The following is a 23264-nucleotide window of genomic DNA, read 5'->3' as shown; positions in this document are numbered from 1 at the left end:
ATCTTTTGAGGTCCTAGACACAGGTGTGAGAGGGTCTCATAAGATCATTACTCTAACCATATAATTTAAAATGTTATTAAATAGGTCAAAACATACAATCTAAAACCAAAATAAATGACGAGATGACTCTTAGATCATACTGACCATTATCATCTTGATCACTAATGTATTGCTGAGCGACTGAGGGAACAAGTTTGCTGGTTCGGGATCTTGGAAACGAAGCTAACTATATCAACCCCATAGGTACATGAAGAAATCCGCAATGGTAAACCCTCCTCCTAACCCGAAGTCCCCGAGGCTGATCCACCCAACTTGCTCGCACCCCGTCTAGTACTGGTTGGCTGATCCTCCTTTGTGTGAGCTCTTACATCTTGTTGGATAGCCCCTAATCATCATCATCATCATTATCGTCGTCATCATTATCATGGTGATCATGCTCTCCCTCATTTTGTCTTGCAACTTCCATATTGAGCAATGACTCATCCTCCTCCACCACGCACTCCTCAACTGGATCCTCTATAAATATATGTTAAACGTTTATCAGATTCTACTCAATAGCTTCCCTTTTCAACGAAGGTTGAAAATGTAGTTTACATAGAACAATTAGTGAATCCAATCTAAAGTTAACATGTCAATCTTAAGGATATGCATCCACTATGTAATGTACTACAGAACAAGTTTGGCTGAGCACCTTGATCATTGTGGTTTTTAAGTGGGGTGCATCAGTACCATGTAAGTTCCACCATTCACTTGAAAAGAACGATAAGTAATTTTAAGAAAATCCCAACTGGTATAAAAAATAAAAAGATGGGAAAGAGCACATAAGAAATATTTGAGTTCCAACCTGGATATAGTCTGGCAATATTCTTAAAAATAACGCTTGTGCGCCCTATACAAAGGTAGCTGATAAAGATTAGAAGGCCTGGTGGATTGGACGTGGTGTATGCTGTTCGCGGACGGTAATACCTCGCGGACGCTCTATACAAATTTACTATTAATACCTCGCAACGGTAACGTGGTTTATGCTGTTCGCGGACGGCATAGTTTTGATCAATGAGACCCAAAGAGATATCAATACAAAATTAGGACTTTGGAGGGATGCTTTAGAAACTAAAGGTTTTAAAATTAGCCAAACTAAGACAGAGTATATAGAATGCAAGTTTAGCAATAATAAGAGTAGTGACTAGGTAGTAGTTACGATTAATGGCTAATATATATAAAAAAACAACGTACTTTCAGTATCTTGGATTGATAATTCAGAAAAAAGAGAGAATCAGAAAGATGTATTACATAGAACTAGAGCTGGACCAGTAGAGTGAAATGTGCAACTGAAGTTTTATGTAATCGCCGCATACAATGAAACTGAAAGGCAAGTTATATAGGATAGCTATGAGACCAACTTTACTTTGTGGGGTGGAATGTTGGGCGGTCAAGAAACAACATGCTTATAGGATGAGTATAGCTCAGATAAGGATGTTGAGATAGAAGAATGACAAGACAAGATGGAGATAGAATTTGAAATGAATATGTTCAAGAGAATTTAGATATGACTCCAACATGCGAACAGATAAGAGAAAGTAAACTTGGATGGGCTGGCCACATATAGCGCGCATTCAGTACAACACCTATTAGGAGGTGTGAGCTAGTTCAAGTAGAAGGCTGAAAAAGAGTAATAAATAGGCCCAAAAAGATATGTTGAGAAAAGATACAGGGATTTATAACTTCACTGAGGATATGACCATTGATAGAGTGTAATGATAGATTAGAATTATCATAGCTGACCCCAAATAGTTGGAAAAATGCTATGATAATGATAATGATGACCTCACAAGAGTAGATGTGTGTAGTCTCATAATTTTCCTAACACGGTGAGTTAAATATATCATTTTTTGTTGAACTTGGGGGTTCAATGGGCTTTTTATAAAAACAATAGGTTATTTGGGATAGTAATTTTAGAGCGACGGTATATGTCTTCCTTCCTAAAAAGTTTTTTAAAAGATGTATTTCAACATCTCATCAATAAAACATATGGGATTATATGCGATGAGACTATTTACTTTTGATTCAAGGTGATCACAATTACTTACGATCATCCGATGTGAACTTTGATAGCTTGGATGTGTCACAAAGTTTGAATAATTTTTTTTTTTGAAGTTTGAGCTTGGTTAATGGAATAATGATAGCTACCCAATTTCACATCTAATGGTGAAGATTAATGTGACCACCTATACCAAAGGTAAATGGCCTCATTCTATTCTTTCCCAAAACATATAATGAATGGTGCAATTTGTATAGAGCCGAGGCTCTAAACAATCAACATAAAACGCACCTTCAAATAATGTCGAGAAATGTGGTTTCAATATTGAAAATATTTGTGATCATTTTAAAATATATTTTGATATTTAGTTATAAAATTTAAAGCTTTAAAAATAGTGTAGATTGAGCAGATCTATAAAAACTTGAAAATCTTGAAAATTGAAGGTAAAAAAATACGTTAAAACATGTACAATTTCCAAAGTTTAAAATCTATTTTTTTCTCATATCCATGCATCTTAATGTGGTGATGATCAAATTGAAGATATTTGGGCATGAAAACAACCTCTTCTAATGAAATTTTTGAGGTGGGCTCTAGTTTGATTGTTTAGAGCCTCAGCTTTATATGAACTTTTTACCGGCCTAAGTTTCCCTCTTTCCTAGTAGGCTAGTTTTATTTGGGTTGGTATTCCTTGTAGGCTTGTACCAAACAAATGCTACTGATTATCACCCGGACCTTTTATCCTGTACAGGGGTGGCCCGGCCCGTTTTGACCCCACATGTTCGAATATCTCTAGGGCCCTCTCCACTGCAAGCATTCGAAACCCTTCGCCATGAGTTCTTCATCTCTCAAGTCTCTTTACTCTCTTCCCCCTACTGAAACCCTAGATCTCTGCAATGCCCTCTCTCTCATCCCAAGGATCAAGCTCCTCCTCACCTTCTATCGCTCTGACCCCTCAGTAAAACCCATTGACGAATGGCAACTCAAACTCTCTCTCCTTTCTTTCCTCAAGACCTCCATGTCCATCACTGTACCAGAAGAGGACCTTCACTTAGAGAAATGCAAGGACCTTAAGAAGAGAAAGAGGGATGATCCTGTGGCTTCTGCAACTCTCTATATATATGATCTCTCTCCTTTTAAGAAGCTATTGGCTACCGATAATGAGGGTTCGGCGAAGAAGTATAACGAGTGGAAGAGTGAGGTTTCTTATAAACTTGATGGCATTGAATTGAATTTGGAAGGTGTGAAGTTTAGGATGAGTGTTTCAGTGCCTGTATCCGATCATTTTGAGAGAATGAAGAAGGAGTGGGAGGAGTTTTATAGAAATGAAAACAGAGGTCTGTATGATAATATGATTTGTTAAGTAATGTTTCTGTGTGTTGCGGATTTTTATATCTGCAATTGTCGATGAATTAATTAGTTTGGATGGGTATTTGCTTACAATGTGATGGATTGATATTGAATAGTTGGTTTAGGGTTTAGTATGTTTACATTATGTTCGAGCTATTTGATTGCTGCAGATGTTTGTGAATTAGAAATTCATTTTGTCGAGCATTGGTGAATGGGGAGATATCCATTCACCATTCTCTTCGGAATGTATTTGATTATAGAGATCCATTTTTTTCTCTCTTTGTTTTTTTCAGATTTTCTTCAAAATTTGGCGATTGTTTTTGTAGTCTTTTCATTTGCTTTCTTAAGCTTGTTTTCTGGTTTTTTTACCCTATATATGTTTTTATTTTATTTTATTTTAGAAGTGTTTGTTTTTGTTGCACTTCTCTATTTCCACTGAAGATTTTTACACTCATGAATTAGAAGTAGAAAATGATAGTTGTTATACAAATTGTAAGCTATCTTTTTCAAGGCATGCCTTTATTACTCTTGTAGCCAACATTTTGCGATTTGTACAAAACTGGCATGGTAAACATTGAAAGGTAAAATCTTCAGGAAAAATTTTGGAAAGGAAACTTGTGCTTGCAAATTGTTATCTGAGCTTTATTTGCTTTTGCTTACTGATAATAATGTGTGAGTATTCTAAATAGAAAATAAAATAACACAATCTTCTCTATTATTGGTTGAAGTCAGTGAATACTCAGCTTATAATATATGTGGCTCAATATGCATATTCAGGTTATTATTCACGTAGCATGAGACAGCAACCAGATACACTCATTTTGGAAGGTGTCCCTTCTCGTTGGTTTGCAGAACCACGAGTATCGTCCAAAGCTTCGATGCTTGTCACCCACACAATATTTTCAGTGTTAGGAAAAATCAGGTGAGTGAAACATTGGCCTTGCCATTTCTGTTGAAGTTTACATGTTGACATTCAACATGTTGTTAGTTCCAAATTTTAAAGCTTTTAATATTTTTTATGAATTTCGGGATGGTTATATGATTAGACCTCTCATGTTTCTAATTAAAAGTATGAGTTGCTTTAAAATATGCTCTTCCTGGAATAAACCATCATAGAAGTCGGTTAAAGATGCTGATTATGTGATGATCTGTGCCCTTTAATGTCACCTGTTATATTGAAATCTGGGTGTAGTTATCTGATAAGGGAGCTAGCTGCAAGGAGGTTTTTGGTAGAATTTGTTTCTATTGCCCATTGTTTAAATTTCATGGGTAATGGATGATATGCTTTGGGGCTACTTAATACCGTTTGGAGACCGAGTTGCTTTGGTTTCATGATTATTAAAAACTGAAACTTTGCATGCTATACGCCCATGTCTAATGCTGTGTGCTAGTAATTCTTTACATGAATCAATGTTTTGAAACTTGACTTAGGCCTTAGGCTCGGCCATGGCCTGAGCTGAGTTAGTTGGCCGAGTCCGAGTCCTGGACAACACCAAAATAGGGCCATAAATTCCCAAAAAAGAAAATGCAAATAATTATTAAAATTAATTCAAAATAGAAAAAACTAAAACAAGTAATAGGAATCATTAAAAGTCCATAAAAGATGGAAAAATTCTATAGAAAAAGATGGATTATTTTGTTTGATACCTTGAACCATTTCGGAAAAGTAAAAAAAGGAAAAATAAAATAAAATTCAAGGCATGAAATAAGAAAAGTTCACCTATCATCATAAAAAACCTAAAAATCGGATAGAAACAAAATTCTAAATCTTATTGATGTAGAGAAAATTTGAGGAAGCAGTAAAATCAGCATGGAACAAGCTAAACACAAACACAATTCAAAGAAACTTAGGGTTTCTTCTCCACACCCAAGGCAGGGTTCCAAAAGCCTAAGCTTTTCTCTCTTTCAATTACTAAAAATCATGTGGAATGGCCCCCTCAAGGCTCCATACACCTTTGATATATTATAATTTAGGGAAATTATCGCAAATATACCTATATTTTAATAAAATCGAAAAAAAAAAACCCAACTTTTCAAAACCTCGCCTACACCCTTTTTTTCCAATTTTTGGCTTTGTTTAGACAAAAATATCCTTTACGGTAGTTTTTTTTATTGTAATGAACATTACAGTAATTTAAATATCGTAATACGTTGAAGGAGTATTACAATAATTAAAATACTGTAATACCGTAGAGTAGTATTACTGTAATTTAATTACCGTAACATTACAGTAATTTAAATACCGTAATACTCATTACGGTAATTAAAATGCCATAATACCTTAAAATAGTATTACGGTAATTTAATTATCGTAATATTGCCCAATCCTCAATACAAAGGATTTTCTACTCTCTCAAGTCTACTATCTATTTACTCCCTCGACAAAAATCCATGCTAGATGTATTTTTCAAATTTCAAATTTTTAGGATATAATCTGTACTTAATTTTTATGTGATTCTCAAAATTTTAGAACAAAAACACTCTTAAATAGGTGTTTTTGAGAGAGGGAGTAGATCTACATCGTGCTCTCATGGGAACATGGATTTTTTGAAAAGAGAGAGGGTTGCCTTGATATTAGCTTCAGTTTGAAGCTTTTCAACCAATAGGAGGGTGAAAGTGACTGGGAAAGTATTACAGTAATAAGAATATGGTAAAGACTTCTCACACATTACGGTAATTAAATTTGAAAGACTTTCCACCATCCTATTGGTTGAAAAGCTTCAAACCGAAGCTAATATCAGGGCTATCTCTCTCTTTTTTCAAAAAATCCATGTTCCCATGGGAGCACAATGTAGATCTACTCCCTCGCTCAAAAACACCGATTTAAGAGTGTTTTCGTTCTAAAATTTTGAGAACCATATAAAAATTAAGTAGAGATTATATCTTAAAAATTTGAGATTTGAAAAATACTGCTAGCATGGATTTTTGTCGAGGGAGTAAATAGATAATAGACTCGAGAGAGTAGAAAATCCTTTGTTATGAGGCTGGGCAATATTACGGTAATTAAATTATCGTAATACTACTTTAAGGTATTTTACATTACTGTAATTTAAATTACCGTAATACAATTTTAAGGTATTACGGTATTTTAATTACCGTAATACTCCTTCAACTTATTATGGTATTTAAATTACCGTAATGTTTATTACGGTAAGAAAAAACTACTTTAAAGGGTATTTTCATCCAAAAAAAGTTGAAAATTGAGAAAAAAGGTGTAGGTAAGGTTTTGAAAAGTTGAGGGTTTTTTTTCCGATTTTATTAAAATATAGGTATATTAGCGATAATTTCCCTATAATGTAATATTTTAAGTACAAAAAATGTCCAAAACAAATAATTTATTGACCCATATATCCTAACTCAACTTAATATTTGTAATGACAGTTTTACCCCTATGAGCAGTAATTGTCTGTACTCATGAAGTAATGAAAAATATGAAAACCCTAGAATACCTAAAAAACTAAAAGACCCTAGAAATAAGCTCTAAAACTAAAAATATAATATACATCATTTGAAATTAAATAAAAAATAATAATAATTTTGCCCCTCCATCACTTATATTAGTTTTTTAAACAAAATTTGTATTGTTAAAAGGAATTTGACATAAAATAGCTTTGGCAGGGTGTCGAGACCGTGTAACTCTTGTCATCATTGTTTATTCATTACTCTTCTGTATCATCGTCTTGAATTAGCTTATTTAAAGGTGAAAATTATCTCGGTCTCAGTGGGCAGTCTAAATTGCAAGAGTTTAATCTGCAATTCGGAAGGAAAAGATGCATATACTTCTTGATGAAGTTTTGGAGGATAAACAGATTCGTACTTGTGAACTTTCAAAATACAATAAAACAAAATAAAGTACAGTTGCTTGTGGCTCGATTTATAGTTTTTTATTTTATATATTACTTGTAAAATGTGTTCTTATTTCTAATAAATAAGAAATGACACATGTCTAAGTTTTATGAGGCTAAATCACCATAGTTGCTTGTCTGGTGTTGGTTAGAAAGCATGTACCTATCTAGTTTTCGGAAGTTAAATTAGTTGTTGTAACTGGTCTACGATAAAGTGGCTCGGCTGCACAACTTACCTCTGGAAGAGGTGAGTGGCTTGGGTGAGTCCTAGTTGACCCTCCTGAATTTGTGGCAAGCTCCCAAATAAAAAACTCTAAAACTGGGAAAAATCCTAAAAATAATTAAAAAGAAAAAGTGAAAAAGTACAAAAGTAGAGAAGCAAAAAAAATTATAATAATTAAAAGTTATACAAGATGAGAAAAAAATTCAAAAAATAGAAAATATAGAAAACTGGTTGAATATCATTTTCTAAAAAACTGAGAAGAAATAGAGAAATGGAATATATTAAAATCATAAAAACATAAAAAATATGGACAAAAAATAATTATAAATCAATTATCAAAATACACATGAGAGCTGAACTATTTAAAATTTTACCCATTTGCAACTATTCTAGCTCATGCTCATTGGTCTATTTATGGATGTTTTGGAATTAAATCAAAACATAAGTTAGAATGTTAAATAGTTCAGCTCTCTTGGGTATTTGGATAAGTTTCCCATAGATTAAATATATGTACTTAAAGTTTAAAAAGGAAATTTACCCAAAATTTTGAGGCCGGTCCCCAATCTTCATGCGCAGTGTGAATTGATGCGTCCAATCCTTGTCCAAGCGTCCTTGTAGAACCCCAAGTGAAAGCTCCAAACCAAATTCGGGTTTCGAAATTGGATTTAGATGATCCAAGCTCCTGAGATTTTTGGATAAATAGTAAATCCTATTTAAAATCTCAGTGAGAGAAAATGCGTGATTGGATGAATAATCCAAAAATAGGCTTAAGGATAATTTTGTCGAAGATTTACCAACCAATGCAAAGAGATCGCAAGGTCTCAAAATGGACAAGACCATGTCAAAATCTTCAATCTGTCAAATTTGATTTTTATTTTTTATTTTTTATTTTTCTTAAGTTTGATCCATCTGGTGGATAGACCATGCAAAAATGGTTCTTAGGACGAAATTCAGCTCAAATATGTCTCTGGGCTCTTAACTCTCAAAATTGGAGAAAAGGAGGGGGCCGGATTTCTTCCCCATCTTTGCCTATTTTGTGTACAGTACTCGAATACTGTAGCAATGTACTCGAGTGCTGAAAAATTTTAGCGATTCAGCCCGAGACTCGCTCTAGTTTTGTAGTACTCATGTGAGTCTCTAGTCTCTACAGTACTCAAGTACTGTATGTATCCTTCATAGCCCCTGAGTTGGGGGGTGTTCTGGGCTCGGCAGGCTGCGAAGCCTGAGGACTTGGACGAGTCCAAGTGGGAAAACAGTGATTGTAACAAATGAGAGATGATTCCTAACAATCTCTTATGATGAGCATTATTTCTTTCCGTTTATGAACATTTGCATGGTTGAGAGGATTGTGATATTTTCTTTGATGAATGTTATTATAGTTTAGCTGATTATATGTTGTGTTTCCTAACTTGGTTGCACCTTGACTTCCAAAATTAGGAATCTTAACATTGTGGGCAACGATGATCTAGGTAAGATCATGGAGCAGGGCAGTGGGCAACTTGTTTCTGGTCTTCAATGTAAAATATGGGTTCAATTTGAGAATAGTGGGGACTTCTGCAATGCAATGAAGATTTTATGTGGCCATTCAATGCAAAAGGTGTGGTTAAAAGCTCAAAGGGATTGTAAATCATTGGTGTATGATATATGTTACACAGTGCTTCCCCTGCCCATTCCACTATCAAGATTAATCCCGAGTGAATGACTGTCATCAGGAACTTTGGTTAATTTTAATGGATGGGAGGTGCCACTTTGTTGTGTCATATATCACTAAGCAATGGTCTATTGTTGACCACCTTTCACCTCAAAGAGAGGAGTTCTGCATATTGTTCATTTTTTGGTATGATTTTAGAGACAATCTCTTGCTTCCTTCAATCCATTCAAACAATTGCAATCTATTAAATATTTATTTCATTTGCTTATAGAAAAGGACTATCTTTTCATGATTTTAAGCAGCAAGGATCACGCCTCAAGGCAAATTATGAAGTGACATGGGATAGAGATGGATTTTTTCGGAACATGCCCAAAAGAACTCCACAATATCGGGAGGAAGAAAGTAGCGGCCGAAGGCCAGTGGCTGTTAGAGACTTTAAGACTGAAGTCCCTCGACTGCAGTCTCAAATCATACGATCTGGACCAGATGATGTAAACAAAAGTGCACCACCAAGAAGGTTTAAGGTGAGTAACTTTTGTAATTAGTGGCATTCAACTCTTTGCTTTGAACATATCAATCCAAATCCATTAACATGCACTGATTCGCTGTAATTTTTTTCACTGACGCAAATTTTATTCTGGTGGCTTAACCCTTCGTTTTATTAAAATTATACAGGACTGAAGATTCTTTTGAAGATTTAAATAGAAAAGATTAAAGGATTACCTTAAGACCTGCTGACCGGACTGTAAAATTTTGTCAATGATGCGAAGGTAAGAGAAGGTTGCTTCAATGAACAAATGTACATGACCAGATCGTATAATATATGATGGAGATTTTTGAGTAGTGCTTCTGTTAAATTGTAAACAAAAAAGTAATATTTGAGTTACCACAAACAAAAAAAACAAAAATCGACGTAGTTATCCTTGTGAATACTCGCAATAGATATTTCTGACGGGACATATTTCAAGTTTGTCTTTGATTTTAGAAGGGTGTAATAGTTTTCATCACGGCATATGTTAAGTCTCTTTATTTACACTCTAATTGATGGTGTATACATTGCATCAACATACCCACGATATGCTCTTAAAAGCGTTATTTTGAAAAATATCCATATTCATTTGAAGGTATCACATAATATGAAAAACAAAAGAAAAGGCTAAAACAATGTTTAACCATTTCTACTAGGTAATTTCAAATATATGAACTGAAATTCCCAGTAAAAAAAAAGAGAACTGAAATTCTCAGAAAAAAAATTTGTGCATTTATCACATACTTTAAATCAGTGATTCAAGAAGCGTCGGTTTGGCACGGAATCTCCCGATTCGACTTGGGAATCAATCACCCCGTCTCTGTTTTATGAATATATAGGAAATCGTCCCGGTATAGAAGAGAACAAGCGATTTGCTATAGTAAAAATGTTGTTTCTATATGGTAAAAATGTTGATTCACCAATTCAGACTCATTCTTGGTTGGTTCACTGTTTTTTCGTCGGTTCCCTATCAGTAAAACGACTATCTGGACCGTCGATTTACCGATTTGGATCGGGTTTTGCAATGGTCGATCTTAGTCACCGATCTGTTTTTTAAATGACTGCTTCAAATAAGTGATTTAAAAAAAAGGATCGGTAAATAGTATCGGGCATTGCAAGAAGGCGGTCTGGATCGGTGAATTGGTGGTCCAAATCGTTGTTTTATTGATAGTGAACCGGCTAAAAAACACCTACAAAAACAGTGAACCAGCCTTGAATCGGCTTTTTTACTATAGCAAAATAGCATATTTAATGTAGCAAATTGCAGGTTTTCTTCTAGACTCAGGCGATTTCCTATATATTCACAAAACCTGCACTGGGTGGCTGATTCTCGGGCCGAACCAGGCGATTCGGTGCTTTTTAAATCACTGCATCAAATGAATCAATAAATTTTAAAACAGTATAAATTAATTGATATAGGGATAAAAAAGTATTTTGAAAAAATCTGTTTTGGTCACTTCTTCTTTTTTATTTATTTGAAAACCCTCCTAGACGGTCTGTATAAAAAATCCTTTCCTGAAAATGAGCTCTCTACCGGTGAGAGCAGTGACGATGATATCCATAAAAGAGATGAAGGTCTAAGGCACAATGGAAGGAGTGTCCTTCGACAATGTGTCCAGAAATATTTGGCTGAAGGTTCTCTAAGTGCCCACAGCGCATCGATCCATTAAAATTCAAAACAAATGATCCCACCAAATCCACCACTCCAGACCGTACACTGCCATCCAAGTTCAGCATAAACCACTTCATAAGAATGATTGGAGGACCTCAAAGCAACCATACAAATGGCCGCCTCTATCCGATCCAATCCAATCCATTCCATCGCAATTATCATTATGCCCCTCTTTTTTTAGTCCATTTTCTAAACGCTTTCTAACTAGGGTATGGTCCTTTATTTACTTTGTGTGATACCTAATAGATGACCAGAAATATGAGCTGATCACTAAATCCGTCACACATGCCACCTTTCCAAACCAACTGGATTTGCATGCTCTGCTGATTGTTTGCACTATATTATATTTCTTGTCCCATTGCTTTTCTCTTGAGATTTGTTATATTGTTTAGTCTAGCCTCAGTTAATTACAAAAAAAAAAAAACCCAAGCCTACATTTTCTATGTAACCTACCCAACCCAATTTTTTTCTCTCACTTTTGTTCTAAAAAATACACTTTCTATGTAAATACCCTTCGAACCAAAAAATAAGTAAAAAAATACCTAAACTATCCTCCCTTTTTTTTACCTTACTCTCTCTCCTCTATCCCACCAAAATAGGGGCTTCAGTACTGTGTAAGTACAGTCAGATAGTTGCAAAAGGCGGTCCGACAGTTGCAAAGGGCCATTCGACAATTGCAAGGGCCGATCGACAGTTGCAAAGGGCAGTCCGGCAATAGATGTTACTGAATTTCAGGACTCCAACACTATGTAAAGGGCGATCTGGCAGTACTCTGTTTCGGTCCGGTATTTGTGTTAAGGCGGTCTGGCAGTACTCAGTTTCGGTCCGGTAGTTGTCTTAGGGCGGTCTGGCAATATTCAGTTTTGGTCCGATAATTGTGGGCTCCGACAATGTGATGGTGTGCTTATTGGGGTCCAAAATTCAACATCTGGCCAAAATGATTTTTGTGTATATGAAGAGTATTTCAGTCTAAAAAAAATGAATTTTTTCCTTTGGAGATATTTGCATAGAAAGTTTGTTTTGGAGAAAAAAATTGAGAGAAATGGTTAGGTTGGAGTAAGTTGCATAAAAAGTATGGTCAAAAGTGTTTTTTTTGTAATTTTCTTTTCATTCATTCCTCGAATGAATGATAGTGTGTGACAAAATTGAAGAAATTCTCAGTTCCAAGAACCAAAAACTTCCAAAACCTAAGAGAAAACTCAGACCACCCATTGCGAAACCAGAAAGGTCGTGAGCTCGTCGTCGGGAACTCAGAGGGTACACGAGCCTCTCGTAAGCAATCAGTTTCCTCAGCTGTTTGAGTTTCTGCCTCACCCTGGAATGATAACACGGCCAAGTATTGGCAAAAGGGCTTCACCGATACCAAACACCAATGGTCTAAGAGGGTCGAGCTTCTTTCGGATCAGGAAGTAAACATCCCCCTTTGTATTTTGTTTTTAAAGTAATAAAGTTTACGGTTTCTGCCGTGTGACACTAGTTTGTTTCTGTTTTATTCTAGGCATAATCGAGTCACAATATCACACGAGACCACCACGAGAGTCTTGGGTCAAAATGAACTTTGATGCCAGTAGGGGGGGGGTACGGTGTACCGTTAAAGGATAATGTGGGTAATATACTTTGGTCCTATGAAGATCGTCCGCATAACCGTTGGATCAACGAAGCAGAGCTATGGGCTCTAAAATTTGGTATTATTAAATTGGAGCCAAAGCCATTATAGTGGAAAGAGACTCAGCAAATGTAATTAATTGGTGCAGGTCCCCTTATCGAACACCAGGCAATGGAGCTCCATGATGGATGAAGTCCTCTATGGCTTAATTGGTCCGCGTTGTCCTCTATGGTTTAATTGGCCGGCGCTTGATGATTTGTAAGGTTACGCCCAAGGCTCAATTTCTACCAAAAAAAAGCTTTCTTTCCCACCGACTAACCAAAAAAAAAGTCCTCTACAATTTATAGCTATTTACACAGGAAGCACAACAAGACGCAGACAGTTTAATGAAAGTTCCTGCAGGCCAATTAGACCGTCATCCTTTTCTCTTTTCTATGCTTTTGAGACTGCACTGTATTGTACATTTGTACTTGTTTAACTTTGTGCCCCTCTCATCCCCCTGTCTTTTTCCTTCTTAAACATTGACGTACTTGATTTCATATTCTCAATGAAATCTTTTTAAAGTAAAAAATAAAAATAAAATAAAATACTGTTCCTCTAGTGATCCCATTTTAGCTGGTGGTGTTATTTATGAGGTGTTACCCCTGAAAGTTACAAAGAATTTACTGAAGCATTGCAAAGGAAATTTAAGCTAAATTGCAAAGATTGGTCTTGTGGTCGAGAATTCAATGAATGATGGGAAAGACACAATTTTTGTTGGTGGTGCTATGGATACTTTTTTGATCTCATATTTTGGGATATAATTTTTACAGCCCATAGCATAATCTCAAGAAAAATAATATCTGAAATAAACTCTCTATATACTAAAAAAAGCATATGCCTCAAGATTGAATAGAGACCCTTCAATTTTTGAAGAGCTAGATCTAAGTGTCACAAAACTTAAAATTTGAAGTTTTTCATTTAAAAATAATCGTCTAGCTATTATTATGTGTTTCTAAAAATTATAGAGTAAAACAATTGTCTTGAAAAGATGTTTTGAGCGAGGGAGAGAGAATTATGTGTTTCTCAAAATTATGGATATGTGCGTGCACTTAAAAGGACTTGGAGGAAATGGGCAACCAAATAGCACATGTCATGTGAATTTATGAAATGGGTTAGAAAAAGAGAAAACACATCGCATGTGTGGGATCCTCATGAGTAAAACGTTCTATCAAAAAAAAATTCAAGTCTAGACTTTGCATTTTTTTTGTATGATGAGCCTTTTTGTGCCTTGGTAGAACTTTTTAAAATTTTAATTTGAAAAACTTGAATACAATCCAAATTGCCCAAATGGTTTCACCAGATTTTTGGATGAGAATCCAAGATTTTTGAGTGAAAGTCCGAAACATTTGCTAGATTTGGGTACATATAAACCAGCACTTCAGCATGTTGTATATTTACCCATATTTATATATATTTTTTATATAAATTATGGGTTCCACAATAGTGAAGGAAGAAATAATAATAATAAAATTTGAGTTTATAAATATTTTGATCCGATTGTCCAAAAATTAAATTAATTTTGTTTTTTATGAGAAAATTATTTATTTAAGGCACTTTTTTTATTGTCTATAATGTTTCTTGCATGGTATTATTCAAGGCACTTATCGAAACTTACCGAATCTTCTTCAATAATTTGATAAGAGCGGGATGTTGCACACTTTTCTTTTTGTTTCATTTTTTCTGATACCATTTCTTTCCAAGTGATCATCTTGATTTGTCCCATTATTTCTTCTTCTTCTCCTTTATTTTTCTCCGAGGGCAAAAGTTGTAGTAATAGAAATAGCCGTAGGAGTAGTGCTTCAATTATTCAGGGTTTCCATTGTACGAAAAATTATTTTTTATGACTCTGTAATCAACCCCTAGAAACTCTTTTTTTTTCATTTTTTTTTTCTTTAATCTTTTTTTAATGGTATTATTCAAGGCACTTAACAAGCACATATTAGTTATGTTTTTTGGATCATCGCTATGTTGAGGAAGTTAAGTTACATGCCAAAATTTGGCATCTTTCAATGCTCCGAAAATGGGGTTTTTGCAAGGGGATAGATAACCGATGCGTTCACACCTAAACATAAAATCTTTTTAGCTTTTCAAATAGTGGTCCCATGGTTCCGTTTTAATAAGAACTTAGGCAAAACACATGCATTTTACCAGTTATTACTTATTTGTGGAATATTGGCCTCATTAAAAAAAAGATAATAACTATTGGGAAAGCTTTCTATGTTCCTTCTACATCATAGAAGTTCCATCCTCTCCTTATCCAACCATCCAATTTTGAATGGAGGGTTAAGATTGCCCCAATCACAATGTCACGTCTCTACACTGTTTTATTTTTTATTTTTTTTCTATAAACTGTTTTGACACAAAATTTTGGACGTCCATTCCTCTATTAAAGTCGCACTAAATAAAAATATAAAAAAATATTTTCAATAAAATAAAAAGACCAAAATACCCCTGAAAATTTCAAGGGGTATTTTTATCATTATTTTTATCAAAAAATTATTGTTAGTATTTTTCATTGAAAATATGGCATGTACCAAATTTCATATTCAGAATATTTGTATTAAAAAAACTAAAAATAAAATACTTTGAGACGTCGGATCTAAGATCAAACGGTGAGTGGCTCTCTTGATAAAAATGGACAGCTGGATGGTAAGAGGAGGATAGAACTTCTATGCTGTAGTCCCATAACACTATTTACCTTTGGTACAAGGTGGTCACAATTAATCTTGACTATTGGATGCGAAATTGGGTGGTTGCATTTATTTCATTGACCAAGCTCGAAGTTCAAAATTTTTTTTTTTTCACTTTATGATACACTCGAGCTATTAGACTTCACATTGGATAGTTATAGGTAATTGTGATCTCCCTATACCAAACGTATATGGTAAGATTGTCTACAATCCCTTTTTTTTTTATGCTTTTATGTTATTTCCCTTATTCATGTACACCAATTTGTTTTGGTATTGGCCCCAGCCCGTTATGGATATAACCTCTAATGCTTGTGGTGGTCAAAAAATCAGGACTTGGGTGCGAAGTCCATAGACAGAGACTCATCACTTGCGAGGGCTCCCTGGTTCTCGAGTTGGTTTGCTGATCTAGACTGAGTCGAGTCACGCGTATAGGTGAATAGGTGAAAGAAAAAGAAATAATTAGTTAAAAAATCGGTCAAGACTCGGATTGACTTGAATCTCTCGTAATTCACCACAAGGTGCCACCCAGTTCAGTGCAAATCATGGGAATGGGAATTTTCCATTAAGGAAGAATCCAGAACTAGATTCCCAATCATCCGACACGAGTAGTTCTTAGTTAGCTCGATGATTTTTTGAACCCCACTGCGCACATTCTCTATCTCATTAGTTGATTATCTAAAAACTGTGCTCAAAATGGCAGACTTTCTTCACTGTAGGCTATGGGCTCATTTGGATATACTCGTAATCACTCATAATCTTTTGTTTCAATAAAATTAATTTTGATAATGAACTATTTACTGTCTGAGTGTCCCTCATAAATTTATCTTAGATAAACTTAGGCAATAAGCTTATTTTTTTTAAAAAAAAATGATTTTTATTTTAATCAAAATACTTGGTTGAAAATCGAACCTTAAATAACTAAAGAGGCTGAAAATCACCAAAAAAAAAAAAAAAGTTAAATAATTAAACATTTAATGTAATGTAAGGTATATATCAAACACTAACAAAATAATATTATGGAAAATTACAAAAAAATATCACACTTTCTATGCAACTTATCCCTAACCAACCTTTTTCTCTCATTTTTTTCCCAAAAGCAAACTTTCTATGCAAATACCCCCAAGGGAAAAAGTTCATTTTTTTTTCAAACGCAAGCCCTTCTTGCATAAAAAAATCATTTTGCCAAGATTTGACATTAACCTTTGGATCCCAATAGCACATTACCTGACTGCACTATCACATTGCTGGAGCGCACAAGTGTCAGAGCGCCCTTTACATAGTGTCGAAGCCCTGGAATCTAATAACATCTATTGCCGGACCGCCTTTTGCAACTACTGCCGAACCGCACGTTACACAGTGTCGAAGCCCTACTGTCGGACCGCACTTTATACAGTGTCGAAGCCCTACTGCCAAACCGCACTTTACACAGTGCCGAAGCCCTACTACCGGACCGCACTTTACACAGTGCCGGAGTGCTATTGCCGAACCACACTTACACAATACCGGAGCCCCTATTTTGGTGGGATAATTTATTTTTCATTTTGGTTGGGGGATATTTACATAAAAAGTGTATTTTCGGTAAAAAAAAAGTGAGAAAATATTAGGTTAGGGTAAGTTGCATGCAGAGTTTAGTCTTGGATTTTTTTGTAATTTTCCCATAATAATATTATGGGGAGTATATTAAATTCCAATAAGATACCCCACCGGTAAGATTAACCATCATCTATACGAGCCTTACAACAATTTGCCTATGAAATTTAGAACAATTGCCAGTGTCATAAGGGTGTTTAGTAGTATTCTTATGAGGGTATTTGGTTGTAATTGGTGCAGTAAATTTATGAATCATAAACAGGATTTCCAATCATCACCCGTTCTTAATCAGTTAAATCTTCACCAATTTTCCCTTGAATTTTCCCCCGAATTTCACCCGGCATCTGTCATCGCCCCCTGGTTTACTATATGAATGATACGCCCCCAGCTTTAATATGAATAATAGAAATCTTGGAAGTTTATGTAAATGTAGTCTCAAGGCGGAGATGGATCTCGAGATCTTGGGGGCCCCTTGGAGATGGACCACTTAGCTGGTTTTGTAATACTGAAGCCTCCTCTTCTGCAGGAATACTAACTGTTGTTGTTTGTGTCTGCCTCCCTCTTAGTGACTCTTGTTGATGATTTAAATTTGCCGGAATACTAACTGTTGTTGTTTGTGTCCGTCTCTTTTAGAACCCCTCCTAAAATGATTTAAATTTGCCGGAATACTAACTGTTGTTGTTTGTGTCCGTCTCTTTTAGTACCCCTCTTCTGTAAAAGAAATGATTTAAATTTATGATCTGCACCTGAAATTGAGTATCAATCTGATTATCTAAACAGTCCATCAAGGTTATAATGAACCTTGTGAATTCAACACAATACAAATTTTCATTACATATAATGATCTAAAGTCTAAACAACAAGAAAAAGAGAGAGGAAACATACACAACTGGGGAAGCCTCTTTATGTACAAAATTGCAAATAGCCACTCCCTTTTCTTGTGATGTAGAAAAATGGCCTGTTCTAGGAGACCAAAATCCATTACCTTGAAGGATTGAAAACTTTCACTAACCTCTCAGAGAAAGCAACACCAAATTTAATGAATTCAATGAACTTACCTATCTGACATGAGAATCATCATCTTGAAGAGTACACAAAAACAAAAGTCCCATCTCTCTCTCACTCATATCTCATTTGACATGGTCCTTCTGCAATGATTTCTGCATCACCACCATCTTCCTCCCCTCATCAGCTCCAACATCCACAAGTCTCTTACCACTAACCCTCCTTGTATAATCTCTCTTCTTCATAGAATCCCTTCTTTCTCCCTTCAAATTCTTCACAGAAGGCATCATATACCACCACATACAAGTACACAAAATGGCAAAAACCTTACCATAGAGAACTAAACAGAGCAAAATAAGAACAAGAGTAAAATGCTCATAACAAAGAGATCCACCCTTAAACCAAACTCCTGTCTTGTTCTTCGCACCCCCTTGAGAAAACCCAACCCCGGGATTTGTACCCGAAACCCGATTTTCTGTCTTTTTGGGTTTTTCTCTCTCTTCGGAGTTGGTAATTTGTTCAACTTCAGATGACTTAGGCTGCGGAATTTCCTGGTTTTTGGATTTGATTTTCGACAAATCCTTGTTGGGTTTTCTCTCATTGCTCTCTTTGACCTTCACAACAAGAGGAACCCAACGTTTGATCGGGTACGAGTACATGAATCGAACCATTGATGAGTCTTGTGGGCCAAGTTGAGCCAGGATTCTCTGTCTTTTGGCATTCAGATCCGCTGAAACCATGGCAAACTTGTCAAGGCCTATTGATGAGAATGGGTTCTTGTTGGCCTTGCTTTTCTTGCATCGAATTGCTTTTGTGGGGGTTGAAGGAGGATGCCATGGATGATCACCTTCTTCCTCAACTGCAAACCTCCCACACAGAATCATTGGTGAATGACTTTGAAACTAACGTTTGCCGAAGTCTCTTGAAAAACTCGTATTTATAACGCAGACCACTCTCCCTTGTGTTTTTACTTAGTCAAAATATCATCTCCTCTCTATGCAGGTCAATTTAAATGTGATTGGGATGATCCATGGAAGCTTCGATGGTGTTAATGAGTGAGATGTTGACCATTTATGTCAAATATTTGAGCGCCATTATCTATTCTTCTGAGTCACTCTTACTTTTTTTTCTGTTTCTCATTTAATTCCATATGAGGACTTCTAGGTAAAAGACAAAAACTTCCTGCGTTTCTAAAATATCCAAATACCCCCAAGTTTCCATGCTTTAAAACGTTTAAAAAAATTGGATTTTATAGAACGAGACTATTTACCTTTTGCAAGATGGTCACAATTATTTATAACCATCCGATGTCAAGTTTGATAATTTGGATATGTCGCGAAGTTTGAGAAAATGCCTTTTGAAGTTTGAGATTAGTTAATAGAATAATTGCAATCACCTAATTTCACATCTAATGGTTAGGATTAATGTGACTACCTTATCCCAAAGGTACATGGTCTCATCGTATACTTTCCCTAAAAAAAAAAAGAAGATTGGCGATCCGGATTATTTATCTAGAAAATTGGGTTGGATGGGAAAATTGGCCAGATCAGTTGGTTTTGGCTTACAAAAATTTCAAAAAATCTTTAAAATTTATTGGAAATCCAGTTTTTTAAGTTAACAATAAAATAAAGGATTGCATTATGGATTTTCATCATTTTACCAAAAATACATAACTTATGAGAATATGTTTCATGTCTAAGTGTTTGTTGATCATTACATTCATTTCATAGTTGAAATATAGTTTAAAATTCACTATAACCCGTGTTTTTTTTATTCTTGTGTTTTTACAATCTTCAACACCGCTGGTAAAGATAGGGGGTTTGCTTATCCATTTCTTACTTTTACCCTTTTCTTAAAAAATTGAGGTGAGGGATATTGGTCATTTAAAGGCAACTAAGAAAAAACAAAGTTCTTATTAAAGGTGAGAGATATTGGGTCATTTAAAGGTTAATAAAACAAAACAAAGTTCTTATTAAACGTGAGAGATATTGAGCCATTTGAAGGTTAATAAGAAAAAACATACATTTTATTAAAGCTAAGAGATATTGGGTCATTTAAAGGGTTTTTGGCCTTTTAAAGTAAGAACTAGAAACCCAATATCTCTCACATTTAATAAGAAAAAAACAAAGTTTTTATTAAAGGTGGGAGAAGTTGGGTCATTTAATCCCATTGATATTTGTTGTATTGAAAAGTTTACCTCCAAAAAAAAAATGAAAAAAGAAAAAGAAAAAAATTAAAAAAAAAGAAAGAAATTTGCCCCACGGAAATGAATAAGCAAGAATGAAAGAGAAAGAGATGGAAAGGCTTTATCCCACTTCAGGGATATAGATAAGAAAGGGGACCCAAAATGCTATAAATAAGTCTCGTGTGTGTCTTATAGTGTGGATGAGCACAGGTATCCGGTGCACTGGCATGGTGGGGCCAAGTAAATGTAAATTTTAAAAATTCAAATTGTAAAATTAAAATAATAAGATATGGCTTGATTCTTTCGAATTGCCACGCAAGCTGTTGTTTTTTGCAAGAAAATGGATGCGCTAACGCTAGCGCTAGGCTAGCCCTGCATGGTTCACTTCAGACAAAACCGGCCGGTTATTTCATAGACAGGCGGATTTATCAATGAACTGATCAGTTCTTCACGGAAGCTAGTCAAGTCCCTATATATTGGGGGAATTAGATTAGCCCATTTGATTCTTGTTTTAAATTTGGGCTTTTCCAATTTGGATTACCGATTTTTTAAACCTTGCTTAAAACCTTACCCCGCTTCCTGTCTTTAAGCTCTAAGTTGGTCCTTCACCATTTTTTCAACGGTGCGGTGTGCATTAAGGTGTTAAGCTTAGATATTGAAAGTGCAGTATGGCTCCAAATTTTGCTGAATTATGCAATTTTGGTGATGAAATTTTTTTGTGATCAAATGAAAATATTTTGTCATCCCTAATTATGAATTAAAGCTTAAAAAATGGTATGGTCAAAGCATATCAATAAATAACTCAAATCTTTGAAAATGGATAATCCAGATATCATGTTACAAGATGCGCCTTTTAAGCACTTGAAATCATTTTTTTATTCATAACCGTACATCTCGAAGTTAAAATAATCAATCATAGAGTTTTTTAGCATCAGAACAATCTTTTCTTATGGGTTTTTGAGGTATTCCTTACTTCTATAGTATATGATCGATGCCGTATATAAACTTTTAATAAAAAATTATACAAGTTGTCAACCTTACACTTTAGAAGTAAGGCACACTTCAAAAACCCACTAAAATAGATATTTTTGACATTGCAAAACCTCAACTTGATCATTTTGATTCGGAGATGTATGGATATGAAACAAAAATTCATTTCAAGTTTTGAAAATAGTGTATCTTGTAGTGCATTATTTACATTGTCCATTATCAAGATTTTAAAGTGTTTATAAATCTACTTGATTTGCATTATTTTTAGAGGCTTAGAGTTTACAATTAGGGACGAAAATAGTTTTTAGGCCATCACAATGTTTTCTGGCACCTACATCTTCTGTATAGTTCAGAGGCGCGTCTTGGATTGTTGAAGGTTGACGCCTTATACAAAGCACACCCCAAACGTTCTCCTATTCTGAATGCCTGGCAGCAATAAAAAAGAAAAGGCAACTTAAATTGCTTATATTTACACAGCTTTTTTATTCGGAAAATTATAAAAAAACCCCAAAAGCACACTTGTTATGCAATTCTCCCTCAATGTAATAATTTCTTTCACTTTTTCTCTCAAAACAAACTTTTTATGCAAATACGCCTTCCCCCAACGAAAAAAGTTCATTTTTTTACACAGAAATGACCTTCCCGTGCACCAAAATCATTTTGGCTACATTTGACCTTGACTTTTGGACTGCAGTAGCAAATTGCCATAGTGCACCATCACGTTGCCGGAACGCACAAGTGCCGGACCGCTCTAAGACAACTACTGGACCGAAACTGAGTACTGTCAGACTGCCTTTTACATACTGTCGGAACCCTGCAATCCAGTAACATCTAATGCCAAACCGCCCTTTTGCAACTGCCGTATCGCACGTTACATAATGCCAGAGCCCTACTATCCGAGCACAATTTACACAGTGCGGAGCCCTACTGCTGAACCGGTACAGTGTATAGAAAGTACATTTTGGGGAAAAAAGTGAGAGAAAAAGTTAGTTTGGAGGTAAGCTGTACAGAAAATGTAGTCTTGAGGTTTTTTGTAATTTTCTTTTTTTACTTTATAGTTTCTTGGTACCCAAAATAAATAGACGTCTTTTTTATGAGTCCTAAGATTCATACTTAGATATGGGTCCCGTCTTCGTACTCCAATTTTTAGATGGATTTTAGACCTATTTTTTAGTATATATAATAGCTAGCATGAGAATATGAATGTGTTAAATTTTTCTTTTTTGAAAACTAAAAATGATAATTTTTGAAGGAAAATTCTAAACCATTTATTTGGCTTTGAAACTACAACACCACATCCATCTTTAAGGTGGACAGAGGATGCCTCCGGCGAGGCAAATATAGTATTGCACCCATAAACCACTTTAACAAGAGAAAGAATTGTTGGTATGATGGTCCATGAGTCATGTGACCACGCAACATATGGGGTCAAATGATCACCATCCAATACATGGGTTAGATGGTGATGAAGAGAGTGACATACAACGATTCAATGTCATGTTTAGTGGATTCCATCCTCTCTCCATCACCATTCAACCCATTATTATGGACGTTGATGACTAGTGTAACGCACATATTTGATGTCCACATATTTGATGTACTCATGGATATAATCCTATATTTCATGAAGTTTATTCCGTTTTAGATTCTGTTTTTGGTATAGTTTTTCACCTTAAGTTTCAATTGGGGAAGAATAGTATGGTCCCTAGTAAGTATATAGTCATAGGCCCATTCCATCCACCCTCCATTTAAAATGAACAATGGAGATTGGACCAAGAAGTGATCGAAAAGGCATATCAAAATGTACATGCAATATGTCTCTGTCCGGGGTCAATCTCTACCGTCCATTTG

General features: G+C 35.2%; 2 protein-coding genes across 6 annotated transcripts; one reads left to right on the top strand and one right to left on the bottom strand.

Moving 5' to 3' along the window:
- The first annotated feature begins 2735 nt into the window (after nt 1-2735).
- On the top strand, nt 2736-10012 carry ZCW7. 4 transcript variants are annotated; one of them, XR_016045861.1, is made up of 6 exons: nt 2736-3372; nt 4163-4307; nt 8891-9050; nt 9166-9290; nt 9407-9628; nt 9780-10012. XR_016045861.1 is itself a non-coding variant. In XM_006857106.4 (5 exons), exons 1-5 carry the CDS (start codon nt 2868-2870, stop codon nt 9783-9785), a joined length of 1038 nt encoding a protein of 345 aa, XP_006857168.2. In that variant the 5' UTR covers nt 2736-2867; the 3' UTR covers nt 9786-10012. The 4 variants fall into 4 exon arrangements, 2 of the variants coding, with proteins under 2 accessions (XP_006857168.2, XP_020530826.2); XR_016045860.1 differs by having other exon boundaries at nt 9404-9628; XM_006857106.4 differs by lacking the exon at nt 9166-9290.
- A 7441-nt stretch (nt 10013-17453) lies between these two features.
- On the bottom strand, nt 17454-19199 carry LOC18447003 (uncharacterized). 2 transcript variants are annotated; one of them, XM_006857105.3, is made up of 3 exons: nt 18292-19199; nt 18119-18191; nt 17454-17979 (listed from the first exon to the last, which is right to left on the bottom strand). In XM_006857105.3, the coding sequence occupies exon 1, from the start codon at nt 19120-19122 to the stop codon at nt 18364-18366; it is 759 nt and encodes a 252-aa protein (XP_006857167.2). In that variant the 5' UTR covers nt 19123-19199; the 3' UTR covers nt 17454-17979; nt 18119-18191; nt 18292-18363. The 2 variants fall into 2 exon arrangements, with proteins under 2 accessions (XP_006857167.2, XP_088708831.1); XM_088852705.1 differs by having other exon boundaries at nt 17454-17944; nt 18119-19199.
- Nucleotides 19200-23264: the final 4065 nt, after the last annotated feature.

Source organism: Amborella trichopoda, chromosome 12, assembly GCF_054954075.1.
Source record: "Amborella trichopoda isolate Santa Cruz 75 chromosome 12, AtrichopodaSantaCruz75HAP2 v2.0, whole genome shotgun sequence".
Taxonomy (NCBI): Eukaryota; Viridiplantae; Streptophyta; class Magnoliopsida; order Amborellales; family Amborellaceae; genus Amborella; species Amborella trichopoda.
Note: the sequence above shows the minus strand (reverse complement) of the source record. Positions and strands in the feature narration are given on the sequence as shown.

Coding starts and splice junctions, on each gene's coding strand:
- LOC18447003 (XM_088852705.1), bottom strand. CDS start 19,122: ATGATTCTGTGTGGGAGGTTTGCAGTTGAGGAAGAAGGTGATCATCCA.
- ZCW7 (XM_020675167.2), top strand. CDS start 2,868: ATGAGTTCTTCATCTCTCAAGTCTCTTTACTCTCTTCCCCCTACTGAA. Junction 3,373..4,162: donor TTATAGAAATGAAAACAGAG/GTCTGTATGATA, acceptor ATGCATATTCAG/GTTATTATTCACGTAGCATG. Junction 9,051..9,403: donor GTGGCCATTCAATGCAAAAG/GTGTGGTTAAAA, acceptor CATGATTTTAAG/CAGCAAGGATCACGCCTCAA.